Source organism: Mchenga conophoros, linkage group LG7, assembly GCF_057382185.1.
Source record: "Mchenga conophoros isolate Kocher_MC1m ecotype Shallow Benthic linkage group LG7, M_conophoros_male_GT1.1, whole genome shotgun sequence".
NCBI lineage: Eukaryota > Metazoa > Chordata > Actinopteri > Cichliformes > Cichlidae > Mchenga > Mchenga conophoros.
In genome coordinates this window covers 38,779,541-38,794,663 of record NC_140532.1, presented here as the reverse complement: position 1 = coordinate 38,794,663, position 15,123 = coordinate 38,779,541, and the positions used below count along the sequence as shown (strand labels likewise).

Here is a 15,123-nt window from a genome sequence, read left to right as displayed (position 1 = left end):
ATATTCTTAATAAAGCCCCTAAGCATTATATATGGCGAAACATTCCAACAAAACAATCAATAAAATACACATTACACCTCACACTGCGGTAATTGCACTAGAATATCACGCAACACTAGCATATTTACATACAACGAAAATAAACAAAAGAAAACATTTACCTCATTGGCCTCACTCAAAGGGAATAAAACTTTAATCCTTACATCGTGGGGAGGTCCAAAAAAGGCACTCTTTTATTTATCTTACTATTTACTATCTTACTGTGGACGTGCAAACCTCGTGGCTCGTCTCAATTAGCTTGCTGAGTGTGCCAGCCAAAAATACCCTCTTAGCAACAACAGACGGCACTATAGAAAAGGTTCCTATCTAATTGCACAATTAGTAAAAATAACACATTTAAACATATAAATCCAATGAACAAAACATGAATTACTATTGATTTATTTCTTAATATTTCAACTACTAATTGTTTCAACCTTACATATCTAATAAAATGAACTTAAATGCGAGAGTTGCCTATGACGGCAGCTACACTCCCACCAAATCACTTGTGATTTCCACCTATGAACTTATGAAATGTAAACTAATCTGCTTCTAATAGTGTCACAGTCTTGTGTATAGGTCTGTCAAGTAGAACTGGTTTACTCAGTCTCTTTCCATGGTCATCTAACAATGAGTCACTCATTAACAGTTGTACTTTGCGTATACATCCATCTTCACTCGGGTGTATGGCAACAACTTTGGCCAACTTCCAGTCGTTTCTTGATGCTTGGTCATCTTGTACGATCACTATGTCATTGATCTTTGCATTTCTGTTTGTTTTGTGCCACTTTTGTCTTTGTTGTAGGCTCAATAAGTACTCCTTCTTCCATCTGTGCCAAAATTCATTGGCCAAGTACTGGACTCTACGCCATCTTTTGCGAAGATACAAATCTTCCTTTACAAAGTCTCCTGGTGGTGGCAGTATTACTGACGACTTCATGGTCAACAGAAGATTAGGTGTAAGTGGCTGAGGTCCAGTAGGATCGTTGAGTAAATGTGGGGTGATAGGTCTGCTGTTAACTATCGCCATCACTTCATAAAGATAGGTTCTTAGAGATGAACTGTCCAATGATCTGGATGACTGATCCAGAATGGTTGTCAATACACTTCGGATCGTACGAATTTGCCTTTCCCAGGCTCCACCCATATGACTGGCAGAGGGAGGATTCATCACAAACTCACAGCCTAGCTGTTTCAAACTTTCCTGATCCATTTCCTTTACTGCTTCCAGAAACTCACGTCTGGCTCCAACAAAATTGGTGCCTTGATCTGATTGCAACTGACGTACATTCCCACGCAAAGCGATGAAAGAACGCAGTGAGTTTAGAAAAGCGTCGGTTGACATATCATCAAGTAGCTCTATGTGCACCGCACGAGAGCATAGACAGGTAAACAGAAGCCCGTAACGCTTCAGTTCTTTTCTTCCTTCTTTAATGTAGAATGGGCCGAAACAATCCATCCCACAATACGTGAAGGGAGGGGTGGTCTCCATTCTCTCACTTGGTAGGTTTGCCATCTTTTGCTCTTCTCCTCGACGTCTGAATTTCCTGCACTTAATACAGTTGTAGATAAAGGATGATACTGCTTGACTGCATCCTAGTATCCATATTCCGTTCGATCTCAGCTCATTTATCGTCATGCCCCGTCCTTGATGTTTCACCCGCTGATGATGGTGATCAATCAGTAACTTTGCGATATGGCAAGTCTTTGGTAAGATGACCGGGTGCTTGACGTGTGGCTGCAATGTAGAACGCTCTAATCTACCTCCCACTCTAAGAACACCCTTCTCATCCAGGAAGGGATCGAGTCGATAGAGTCTATTTGTTCTGTCCTTGGGTAGATCCTTTCGCGTTTGAAGTGCCTTGATTTCCTTGCAGAAGATTGATCTTTGTACAATGGATATGACTTTAAGCTCGGCTTCTTTCCTTTCTTCAAGGTTAGTGGCTTTATTGCTTCTCCTTTCCAAGCCCTTAAACTCTTTCACAAATCTGAGAAGTCTTGCCATAGCTTTGACCAACCTTGACCAACTGGAGAATTTCAGAAAACGTTCTGCCAAAGAATTTGTTTCTGTAGTTGTATGGAGTACAACAACTTTGCGTACTTCTGGATCCTCTGCATCAAGTTTCCCCACCGTGACTTCTTCGTGGGGAAGTTTCTCTTGCCAAAGAAAACTTGGACCACTAAACCAGTTGGAGGTAATGAGGTCTTTGGCCTTCAGTCCGCGCGAGGCATGATCTGCTGGATTGAGATCTGATACCACAAACTTCCATTGCATCGGTTGAGTGCTTTCCTTAATACGCTGAATGCGATTTGCAACGAAAACATGGAAACGTCTCGCATCGTTGTTGATATATCCCAAGACAACTTGAGAATCTGTCCAGAAGAATTCTTGAGCATCTTCTAGCTCCAACTCTGCTTTGAGCATGTCACTAATCCGCACTGCTACAACTGCTGCAGACAGCTCCAATCGTGGCACCGTAGTAACCTTCGTGGGTGCTACTCTGGACTTGGCAAAGACAAGAGCGCAGTGGACTTGTCCTGCTTCACTGACAGCTCTCAGGTACGTACAAACACCATACCCTGAAACACTTGCGTCTGAGAAATGGTGAAGCTCGTACTTCTGAACTGTTTGAAAATCTTTTGGCACGTAACATCTGTCAATTTTGACATCTGCTAGATTTTTTAGATCCAACAACCAGGACTCCCACCGTGACTTCAGATCGCTTGTGAGTGGTTCGTCCCAATCTGCTTTCTCTCGACACATTTGCTGTAGTATCTGCTTCCCAAGTAGAACAAAAGGTGCCACAAAGCCAAGTGGATCGTAAATAGAGGCTACTGTGGACAACACTCCTCTTCTGGAAAGTGGCTGCTCGTTCACAACTACTCGAAACTGGAAATAATCCGAGTCGATGCACCATTTGACACCTAGGGCTCTTTCAATTTGTTGCTCGCCCAGTGACAAGTCCTTTCTTACTGTTTCTGCACAATCTTCTTCCGGTAGCGAATTAAGCACTTGCTTACTGTTTGAAACAAACTTGTGAAGTCGCAAGCCTCCTGTGCTGCAAAGTTCCTTTGCTTCCTTCACCAAACAAATTGCCTCTTCTTCTGAGTGGAAACTGATAAGACCATCGTCCACATAAAAATTTCGCTCAATGAATCTTATGGTAGCTTCACTGAACTTGCCTTGACCTTGTGCAGCAATATACTTGAGACCAAAGTTCGCACAGGCAGGGGAAGAAGCAGCTCCAAACAAGTGTACGCGCATGCGATAGACAGATGGAGTAGAGTTGAAGTCTCCATTGTCCCACCACAAGAAGCGAAAGTAATTTTGATCTTCTTCTCTGACTCTGAATTGATGAAACATGCGCTCAATGTCGCACATCACTGCAACTGGACCTTTCCGAAATCGGCACAGGACCCCCACTAGAGAGTTGGTTAACTCTGGCCCTGTAAGCAGGTAGTCGTTCAAGGACACCCCTCCGTACTTTGCTGAACAATCAAACACCACTCTTATTTTGCCAGGCTTTTGAGGATGATACACTCCATGGTGTGGAATGTACCAGGCAGGGCCTTTGTCCAGGTCTACAGAGGGAACTCTTTCTGCATCACCACGCTCTATAGTCTCTCTCATGAACTCTGTGTAGTCTTTGTGGTATTGCTTGTCCTTCTCAAATCTTCTCTTCAAATTTTTGAGTCTGTGTTCTGCACAGCTCCGGTTGTTTGCCAGACTTGGTCTGTCTTCCTTAAATGGCAAAGGTAACTCACAGTGTCCATCTGCTTTCATCTTCACTCCTTCTTCCATTATGGAGATGAACCTTAAATCTTCTTGTGAGAAGTGTGAATCTTCCACCTTTCTTTCATTGAAGTCGGACTCGAGCACTTTAATTACATCTGCAGATGTGACCACCTCTTTGACTTGTGTGCGACAGACGTATTGCACTTCTTTGACCAACTGCTCAGCTGACTGATTGGGTGTCACTTCCTTGACAATGATCTTGTGGCTACATCCTATGGCATCCCCATAGTCAACACATGGATTAGCTCCTCCAACTATTGTCCAGCCAAGGTCTGTTCTTTGGGCAAAAGGTTCATTATCTTTTCCCGCCACAACTTCTCTGGGTACCAACACTTGTGAACAATTGTAACCAATGAGCAGGCCTACGTCACATTCAATCAGTGGAGCGATTTCTTCAGCCAGGTGCTCTAAGTGTGGCCACGCTCTTGCTGTCCTTTGTGTGGGAATATGACTCAAATTCGCAGGAATAAACTCTCTTGTGTATGTCACAGGAAGAGGAATTCTCCTTGAAGAAGAGAAACCTCTGACCTGTAACCCAGACAGCCTTTGACTTGGTACTAAAGTGTCTTTAGAAGACATTGTCGAGAGCTTTAACTGCACACATTCCTTCTCTGCATCCAGAGCATCTGCCTTTTCCTTCAAGACGAATGTCGTGTCACTTTGGCTATCAAGAAGAGCATAGAGAAGAATCTCATGTTCAGGATTGCTTGTTGTGGATAACCAAACTGGAATGATTGTAGATGTGAGATTACTTCTGTCACTTTGAATCACACGGTTTGATATTGCTTCACTTGGTGCTTCCTTGGGTTTGGTTTCTCTACTCTCTTTATTGCCTTCCATCTCTTTCATTTGTGGTTCCTTGTCACTTTCCTTTTCTTTCCTTTTCTTTGAGGTTTTGTCTCGTTCCTCATGCAAACATGTCGGGTGTTTCCCTTTACATGTGTCACATATCTTTCTCCTTTCACATTTCTTTGATTGGTGTCCAAAGCCTAGACATCCAAAGCACAGTCCCTTAGTTTGCACAAATTTGACTCTTTCACTCAAGACCTTGTCCATAAACTTCCTACATGTGTGAATGCTATGATTTGAGTTTTCACAAAACACACATTTTTTTGTGTTGGACGTCTCTTCTGCAGCACTCACTAGCACCTTTGCTCCAACACTTCTTGTCTTGAAAGATTTCATTTTCTCTGAGTCACCTGCTTTGAGTGCATGAAGCGATGTTACTGGATTGCACGCAATCTTGGCTTCTCTCGCAATGAAGTCAACAAAGTGGCTAAATGTTGGAAAAGAACCATCTTGTTCTTCAATTTCAATGACCTTTCGATTCCATCTTGCTGACAACCAATCAGGTAGCTTGCTTAGCATTCTCTGATTCTCATTGCAGTCATTCAAAACTTCAAGACCTTTAACCTGAAGCATGGCCGCTTCACATCCTCTGAGAAAATCTGAAAATTCTCGAAGTTCAACGCTATCCTTGTTCCCAATCCTTGGCCATGATGTCAACTTATCTCTGAAAGCTTTGGTGATTACAAATGAACTTCCATATCTTTCCTCCAAAATGTTCCATGCTGAGTAATAAGCACGCTCTGTTCCCAACAGAAAATAACTCTCAACAGCCTTTCTCGCCGGTCCTCCAACATACTTGTGAAGATAGTAAATCTTTTCATTCACTGGGATGTTCTTTCTGTCTATCAGCATTTGAAACGACATTTTCCAATCCTTGTACTTGAGAGGATCTCCGTTGAAGACTGTAGGTTCTGGTACTGGTAGGCGACTTATGTGAATGGACTCAGCTAGAGCTTGGGCCAATGTTGTGGTACTATCTTCCTGTTTGCTTTCTCTTGGTTGTGACCTTAAGTTGGCTTGTGGCATATCAAACGGCTCTGCATTTGCATTAAGTTGCGAATGTGCAAACTGATTCATCGGTTTAGCTGTGACATTTCTCCGTTTGCTCCTTTCGTGCAGAAGGTCTGATATTTCTTCATCTGAGCTTCCTTCGTCATTGTACACTTTCAAACGTGCTTTAGCAGCATTCATTCTCTTTACTGTTTCTAGCCTTTCAAGCTCTCTTCGCTTTTGCAGACACTCTGCGGCGAGTGTCTGCATCAGGAGTTTCATGATTGCGCAGTTCATCATAAACTTGTTTCACTTCTGCCGAGGTATGTTCAACTCGGCCGATAAGCTCTTTAAGTTTTGCACTAACAGGTTCTTCAAGTGCCTTTTTGCCTTGTTTTGCAACAACTTTCCACATTTCATAACTGACTTTGAAGCGAGCTTGAAGCTTGTTCACCTTTTCATCATGTAGTGCTTGGCCCCTTTCAGTGAACTTCTTAACTCTTTGACTTTTCCTCAAACTTCCTTCTTTAGTAGCTTTACTTGTGCATGGTTCTGGCAAACTTTCTTGCTCTTCAAAAGCTTCTTGCTGCTCCACAGCTTCAGTGTCACAGCCTTCTTGCTCCATGTCACAGACAGTCAAAGGTATTGTACTACACTCAAGTCACCTAGGTCAACTTAAATACGTGAATAGTCACCTTATGAAGCACCTAGGACCTTAAATTGCTTTACTTTAAAGAGTCAACTTAAACATATGTCACAAACTCTTAAACCAAAATAGTAAATTGCTCTTCACTTGTAGTAAAACAGAAAATAACCTTCAATGTCAAACAAAATACTATAATGTGACCTTTAAATATCTAATGCAGTCTTAAAATAAGCAAACCCTTATAATCAACTTAAACGTACCTTAATTACAGTTACTTAGCATAAACAACAATAACATGAGCTTAAACTTTTACTCCAAACCACCACACTTCCACTTTCATTGCTTGACAGAGTCCCTTTAAGATGAGCTAAAGAAATCTACTCTCCACATTTAACTTGTATAAACGTGTTACTTCTTTGTAGCTTAACCAAGCTGCACCGCTGGACTCTGGTTGCTTTATGAGATGTCTGTGTGTGTGTTTGAGCGTCTTTGATGCTTGAGAGAGACGCGAGCTTAATCACGTGACCCGGCGCGCTGTCGGCTCGGCTCGGCTCAGCTCCGCTCCCACTCGGCTCAGCTCCGCTCCCGCTCGGCTCCGCTGCGGCAGACCTCTTTCTCCTTCTCTCTCCTCCAGCACGAAGCAGGCTGAGTTCTGACTGTTACTCCCCTCGAGTCGTAATAAAGCTCAACTTGTTCCTTGTGTTTTAACTGACATTTATTTCGGACAGGAGGATTCTTCGACATGCCTTAACTTGTAATGATGTCCAACCACAGCCGATACAATGCCGTCAGAACTAAAAAGAAATACAAACTTAAATGAATATTCTTAATAAAGCCCCTAAGCATTATATATGGCGAAACATTCCAACAAAACAATCAATAAAATACACATTACACCTCACACTGCGGTAATTGCACTAGAATATCACGCAACACTAGCATATTTACATACAACGAAAATAAACAAAAGAAAACATTTACCTCATTGGCCTCACTCAAAGGGAATAAAACTTTAATCCTTACATCGTGGGGAGGTCCAAAAAAGGCACTCTTTTATTTATCTTACTATTTACTATCTTACTGTGGACGTGCAAACCTCGTGGCTCGTCTCAATTAGCTTGCTGAGTGTGCCAGCCAAAAATACCCTCTTAGCAACAACAGACGGAACTATAGAAAAGGTTCCTATCTAATTGCACAATTAGTAAAAATAACACATTTAAACATATAAATCCAATGAACAAAACATGAATTACTATTGATTTATTTCTTAATATTTCAACTACTAATTGTTTCAACCTTACATATCTAATAAAATGAACTTAAATGCGAGAGTTGCCTATGACGGCAGCTACAACATATGAAAGTGACCCAGATCGGACTTGAAAATGTCGGATTTGTGCTGTTCACACTGTCATACCATAATTGGATATGGGTCGAAGTGTTCTCTTTGGATTAATTGTGCATCTAGGGCTGCAGTCATATCCTCTGAGGAAAGCTGAATTTGTTGTTGAGTTACAAGTCATTGCGAATTGAATATATGACAGTGGTTTGGCATGGAACTGAAGACACGTTTTGCCTTTGTGATGAAATAAATTTACATATTTATAAAATGCTGCAGGTGGCTCTTCTAAATGTTTTGCTGCTCTTTTGTATTTTCAGTTTAACAAATGTTTATTTGCCGTCATGTATTTCAATGCTGCGCCCATTTTTCTTGTACCTCCCCGTAATTTATAACTCATAAGGGAAATGAAAGAACAGCAAAGTGAAAAAGCAAATAAACTTGTGGGAACTGTAGAAAAATATCACTTTTGCAATTTATATTGGATATCAAATATCAGCCCAAAATAAGTTTTCTGAGGTGAAGAAGCAACTTGTACACAAAAGCAAGATTTCAAACTTTATCCAGAAAGTTCTCTGCTTTTTACAGAGGTGCTTCGTGAATATACTGGCTGATAGTAACCTGTGCTTTAGAAAGTAAAGGAAATACATTACATACTGTGAGTCAAGCCACAGAAATGTCCTTGCATTGTGTTCAAGCTGGGGCAGAGGTTAGCAGAGTGCAGTGATGCGATGAGGTGATGAATGGCAGAAAGGACTGTAGTGCTATCATGGCTGAGTGGACAGAGTGATCCTTTATAAGCTAAAGGTTGTTGGTTCAATCCTTGCAGCACCTGTGCCCTGTGAGTTGTTTTACTGAAAGGAAATCTCACTGCTCACTGACTGTATGTAAGAAGGCAAAATCAATATTTTATTAATGATGACCAAAACTACTGTATTCCCATCAGTCTCATCTGGTCTTTGCATTTAGTAAGTAACCAAGTAACACATTAAATTAATACTGAGACACAGTACCTGTCAGACATCAGTTTTCCTTTCTCAATACATGAAATTATAAAGTTAGCATTGTCCTTGTGAGCATATCAGTATGCTAAATTTATCATTTAGCTTAAAGGTCAACTCTACTGCTATTTGGTCTGTTGTAATTCCCCATTTTTTAAATTTTTGTTGTGACTTGTGTCTTCTTCCATTAGCATCCTCAGACCAGGGAAGGGTTTGATAGCAATCTGACTGGAAATAATAAACACAAGGTTAAAATGTATTATTTTGATTAGTCAAGAAAGAATTCAGAAATCTGTTATGTTCCAGAGAGCCAGTTTTTGGTCCATAAATATCTCTTGACAGATCAGTTTCAGAAAATGAAATCCTGTATTTTTAAGACCTACCACCTGAGTTGTCATGCTATCATTTTTTTCTAAAGGAGGTCACTAGGAACAAGGCAGCCCACATGAAAGATAGTTTTAAAAGGCGAGATGAAACACTCCCACCCAAACTGCAGTGTGGTGAAAAGGACAGAGGGCACCAGAGGACACAGTCATCGAATCACTTTCTTCTTTTTATTTTATTTGATATCAAATCTTTGAAGCACTCTAAAGTTGCCTATGGTGAAAGATCCCACAGATCTTGTGTTAAGTTTTGACTTTAATCTTCTAGTCTGTTTCATTTCTTAGAGTCTAAAAGACTCAGGTCAAGTTAAAGCAATGTGTTGAAGGTTGTAAGCAGGGACTCAGTAGCTGCACCTTTATTTTTTAGCAAACAGAATGACTTTGATACATTGGAGAGTTGTCTCAGTTTAACAATTAAGACACAGTATTTCAAAATTAGGCCTTTAAATATTAGAATATTAAGCTAATACATATTTTGTTCGGTTTTGTAGTGTGCACTTAGCCAAAAACCTATAGCCAGGTTTTTATTTACATATTCTGTACTTGCAGACAATTAGGGGATTAAATGCCTGCCTGTTTCCTGCTATGTTTTGTATCTCTTGAAAGATTTCAGAGAGTTATGAATGCTTTATCAACATGGTGCATTGTACTTTTTTCCACATGGCATTCACATCAGCATACTTTTAACTTTTGTTCTATGCAAAATTGCTTCAGTTTACACATATTTAAAATAGACAGCTCATTTCAGATCAATGACATTTCAATTGAATTTAAACCTGGACTTTCCCCCCCCCCCTTACCCTCAATTTTTTATGTTTGTGCAGTTCTTTGGTGGATTATTTTAAGCATTATATGATTTTAAACATATAGTTAAATCACTGACCCCAAGCTTTCTAGTCCCGTAGGCAACAACTTTACTTTAAACTTTGTTTACTTTAAACACACTGACCTCTCACTCTATATATACAGCACATAGCTTACAGTATATCACTTTATAGCTGTTTCTTTATTTTAGTTAATTTGGCAGAAGCCAGCTCTTATTATTTAGTGCTGGGCTTATTAGTGTCAGAGTGGTGACACAGAAAGATGGAGGACTGGGTGGATTCTGTTTGATTCACCTGGGAAATAATACATTATATTAAACTACCTTTCTGTTCCTTCAGGAGGCTTGCAGAGAGATGTGCAGCGCATCACAGACAATATTACCAGGCTGAGTAAAGGACTTGAACACAGATTGAGGCAGACACAGTATGCAGGGTAACAGTGATGTATGGTAGTCGTAAAACATCTGTCAGATATATAGTGTTATTGCTTGTCTTTGAAAATTACACTGCTAACTGTTCTGATTTGTGGCCCCATATCCAGGAATATCTGTAACTTTGTTAACTGTGAAATAATGCACCCAGTAATATACTGAAACGCATGCCAGCAGAGCAAACACACCCAAAGACGATTTAAAACTAGGTAATTGTCTTCTAATAGGAACATCTGTCTCTATTCATTCTTTATCTGACTGCTTCAGGCTTTTCTTTGTTCCTCCTTTTTTTTCTCCCCCATCCATTAGTTTTCTTTATGTCGCCCTCCTGTCATCTGTATCTGTGTCTGATCAGACCCCGTTGTCAGGAAACTCACTCAAAAGGAGAAGCTTTCCTTGCGAATACAATGTCCCAAGGGATATTTCATACTTCTTTTGCAAAGATATGTGCCACTGCATTTTTTTCTTCCCTGATCACTTAATTAGCTTGCAGTAAGATACAAAAAATTATTTAAATGCTTCACTCATAAATCAGTGAGTATGTATTGTTGGTCTTGGCACTTAGGGGATTTAGAGACTCGATGTAATAACCCAAATGTTTTTGGAATTTTCTGCAAGTTTTATGAATTTACATATGCGGATGGTAGCAAATTAAAGGCAAAAGGCAGAATTAAATGGCAGACAAACATGATGAGTGCAAATGATTGAATGATCATGAAAGTTATGGTAATTACAGGCTATTGCTTTTGTGAGTCACCAGATCTCAAGCCAGCTGAACAGCAACAGGAGGCACATTTGCACACTTTTTTCTTTAAATCAGAAAGCATGTCCTCACAAAAGCCCAAGTTGGAGGGAAGTTTTTGTTTCTGTTACACTACATCATGGGTTATTCTTTAATTTACCATGTTAGTTAACTGATTGTTAAGCTTGTTGTGAGCTGGCTGTGCATATTTTTACCTTTTAGTGTTCTTGATTGTGCTCTTGTCAATTTGTGAGTGTGCTTGTGTATTTATTTGTTTCGTAGTTTCACAGGCACACTGAGGAAATAAATAATACGGTACACATGATCCACTGGTGGTCTGTTTCAGAAACTCATGATCTCCTGGGATTTTTCCACACAACCATCTCTAGAGGTTACAGAGAATGGTATGAAATAGAGAAAATATCTAAACAAAAACGCCAAATGAAATGACCAAACTGGCTGCTCATCCGGTCGGCTAAGAACAGAACACTAATGCTACATTTTGCACAGGCTCATTAAATTAGATGGTGGGAAATTGGAAAAATGGTCACTGGTCAAATGAGTCTCGATTTTTGCTGCAGCATTTGTATATTAGGGTCTTAGGAATTTGGTATGAACAACATGAAAGCATAGATCCACCCATCTTGTATCAATTGTTCAGGCTGTTGGTGTTGATAGACTGCTTTCAATAACACATCATGTCACAAAGCTCATCGTTACTGGTTTTTATGACAACAACAATGAGTTCAGTGTACTCACATGGCCTCCACAGTCACCAAATCTGAAACCAATGCAGTACTTTTGGTACGTCCTGGACTCAGACATTCACATAACGGACCAAAATACTTGAGGATCGTGTGGAATCAGTGCCACAGAGGCAGTCCTGAAGGGAGGGGGTCCAACCCCTACTAACAAGTTGTACATAACAAAGAGGCCAGTGAATGTATTTTAACATGCAGTGTCATACTGTCCTTTGAAAATTACAGTTCTTAGACTTGAAACATGGTGTCTTAACATGAAAATATGAAGGAGCAGGCATTCATGACTCTTCCACCAAGCCCTTGATGTGATATGTCAGATATATTTTTCATGGCTGCTTAGCATAGGCATCCTTTTTGTACTTTGATTTGCCTTCTTGATTTTCCATGCCACTGCTAGACCAGACTGGCTCTCACAGAAACGAGCATAAACAATTTCACCACAACAGACCAACAGTTTAACATTATATTGTCACTGAAAACTCAGCTCCCATTTGTAGCTTTTATTCTTATTCTTCAGATTGATCCTACACAAGGTTCTTCAGGATCTGTGGACCTATCAATATGAAAGCATCAGTATGCATATATAGAAAGTCTCGGGTCTCTAGGGTTGTGGAAAAAGTTGAACATTATCAACCTTAATCTTTCTGAATAATCTGTAGTCTCAATCTGTAGCAGGGGTGTGGTCTCTGGCTCCGCTGCTGTGGAGGGGTGGTGCAGTGGGCTCGAGGGTCAGTGCCACTGTGGTTGGCAGGGCAGCTGCTGCCACTCTGTAATCAGTTTTTCCCTATTTCAGTGATGCAGGGGCTCGAGAGGGGAGCTGAGTCTGGAGTGGAGAAGCAGCTGAAAAGCTGAGCTCCCACCTGAGGCTGCGCGGGGTCCATTCATTTCACACAATGCAACTCAAGATTCTCTTCTGTCTTCTTTTTTTCCAGGAGCGCCTACTGGCCCATATTTAAAAGAAGATAACTCCCATTGGCAGCTTCATGCTCACTACTACCCACCTCTGCTGCGTTCAGCAACAGTTAAGAAGTTTATGGTGGGTTATGAGATGCTTGCCCAGGAGCAAAGAGATCTCACCCCTGAACAGGTGATACATTTATGCACATGCGTTCATACCGAGCAGAGAACATGAACTTTTGATTTTTCTCATCTCCATTGAGCTTATCCAGACTACAGTCAAATGTCATAGTAACTATTTTTTACTCAAAGCTTCCTATAGTGAGTAACTACTGCAAGGAGAAGCTCAGCATCATAAACTGAATGATATTCAATTAAAAGTCAAAGTTGTGACTGCTAATATGGGACTGACACCTTAATTTTTGATTTACAAATGTTTACAAATATTAATTTTGGAGATAAAAAGCTAATGTCTTTAAATCAAAAGAAGAAAAAACATGAGTACAGGATTCCACTGATTCATGCTGTTGCTTTGAAAATGCATAGAACTCCATAAAATCGCATAAAAACTATGTCAAAGTGCATAATAACTTTGTGTTTGTTGCCCTAGGCTGCCGAGAAGCTAAGAAACCTGCCAGAAGAGCACTATAAAACCAGATAGATCCATGAAAACCAGAGCAAGAAAGGCACTGAATTGTAACAAACTGTGTGAAGGTTGGAAGAGGTGTATTTAAAAGATTTGTTATTTAAAAAAAACAAAAGGCATTTGCAAGAGACAAAAACCCCGTCTCAGAGTTACATGTTTAAGTACCATTTCCGACACAGGGCCGAAAGCTTTTTCTACATGCACCGATCAAAGGAATATGTGAATATTTTCTATTTTCAGTACATATGCACAAAATTTGGTACTGGATTTCTGACTGTAATAAAGGACTTTAAATAAAATGTGTGTGAAACCTCTCCAAACAGTATTCTCCCCTTCCTCACATCCCTTCTGTTAAATACTTACAAACATTTGTTTGGTTATTTTGGAAAGTGTTCAGCCACAAAGGCATTTCCAATATAACCAAACACAGTGTTTTGTTAGTAGTATTGAAAAACTGGGCTAGGTCTAAGACTGTGCTACTCTTATTTTCATTATAATTATTATTTTTATTTTTTCAAATCATAACGTCTTAACATTCAACACTGAAAAGTTATCCTTTTTTCTGATACTAAATCTATGGTCAGTGGTGATGTGGGACAAATTTCCATTGAGCTATTAGAGGACTCATGAAATAAAATGTTCTACCTGCTACTGAATGAAACACAACAGTAAGTACTGTACTCTTCACATGTTAAATGAGGTGTGCTCTCACTATGATAACAGTAGATGGTACTGTTGTTTAAAAAGTAAGGGGGGTGATTTGGTTTAGGCTGAGACTTTGACAAGGCTTTAGTTAAAAACCATTACCTTCCCAGTCTCTTTTTCTGGTTTTGATGTAGCCAAAACCTTTACAGTAGTGAACATTGCCATTCTCCTTAGAGAATTTATCAACAGTGAGTATGACTTTGCTAAAGTCCTTCTTTGATCCCGTTTTATTATTAATGATTGATTGAAAATGGGGGCTGTAGGTCTTTTTCAGTTGTGGAGAAAAATGAATGGCACAGTGTGTAGCTACAGAACATTAGAGCAGGGTATTTGTATTCATACCATAGTGCTGCACACGATAATTCCCATTGCAGACATTCATTATTCAGCTTCTTAAAAAATTACTGCAGTGTCACAACGGGACTTGCTCATCTTTACTTCCTAAACACGTTTCTTTTTATTGGGATAATCAGCGTTGCCTTAAAACAGAGCCAAATAGCTGATAATTAGCAGAAAACCACACAAATTGCCACATGCTGTGTTCTGGGGAAAGTGTTGTTTCATGATCATGCCGCGTTCCCCCTTCATTATGCAGTAAGCAAGCGGAGTTTGTCTGTGCCTGCAAATCCACAAGAGGTTGAACCCAACAGTGTCAGAAAGCATTGCCGGTACTCATAGGAGTTTAAATAATTGTTTTTCCCTAGTAAATGTAAATCTTTTTAGGTGTTATCTGGTGCTTAGAACTGATTAGATATTAAACTAGTGTGGTGGAAAATCAGTATATTTTAATTAAGATATTTAGCATCATAGATAAAACAATTCTTTATCTGTTTAAAGTCACTTTAGCAAATGTATCAGTTTCACTAAAACTTAGCATGCAATCATGTTGTATTCCTCGACAGCAACTATGAAAATCCAACAGCATGAAACTGTAACAGCATGAAAATCCAAGAAAAATATGGTTTGACAGAATGAATCTTTCAAAGCAAGACAAAAGGGGTCATACTTGCTTAACAAGTTGCACAAACATTTAAAACCTGCAGAAGCACAGCAAACTGCAACACATGGTGG

The 15,123-nt window shown here is 39.9% G+C and overlaps 1 protein-coding gene across 1 annotated transcript in view; it reads left to right on the top strand.

The window, feature by feature from the left end:
• The window catches only part of galt (galactose-1-phosphate uridylyltransferase), a 42,536-nt gene extending 28,878 nt beyond the window's left edge, over positions 1-13,658 (top strand). The window contains exons 10-11 of the mRNA XM_085279173.1: positions 12,737-12,891; positions 13,312-13,658. Coding sequence (XP_085135299.1) covers positions 12,737-12,891; positions 13,312-13,362 — 206 coding nt within the window. The 3' untranslated portion in view covers positions 13,363-13,658. The remainder of the gene's footprint in view (positions 1-12,736; positions 12,892-13,311) is intronic.
• The last annotated feature ends 1,465 nt before the right edge of the window (positions 13,659-15,123 follow it).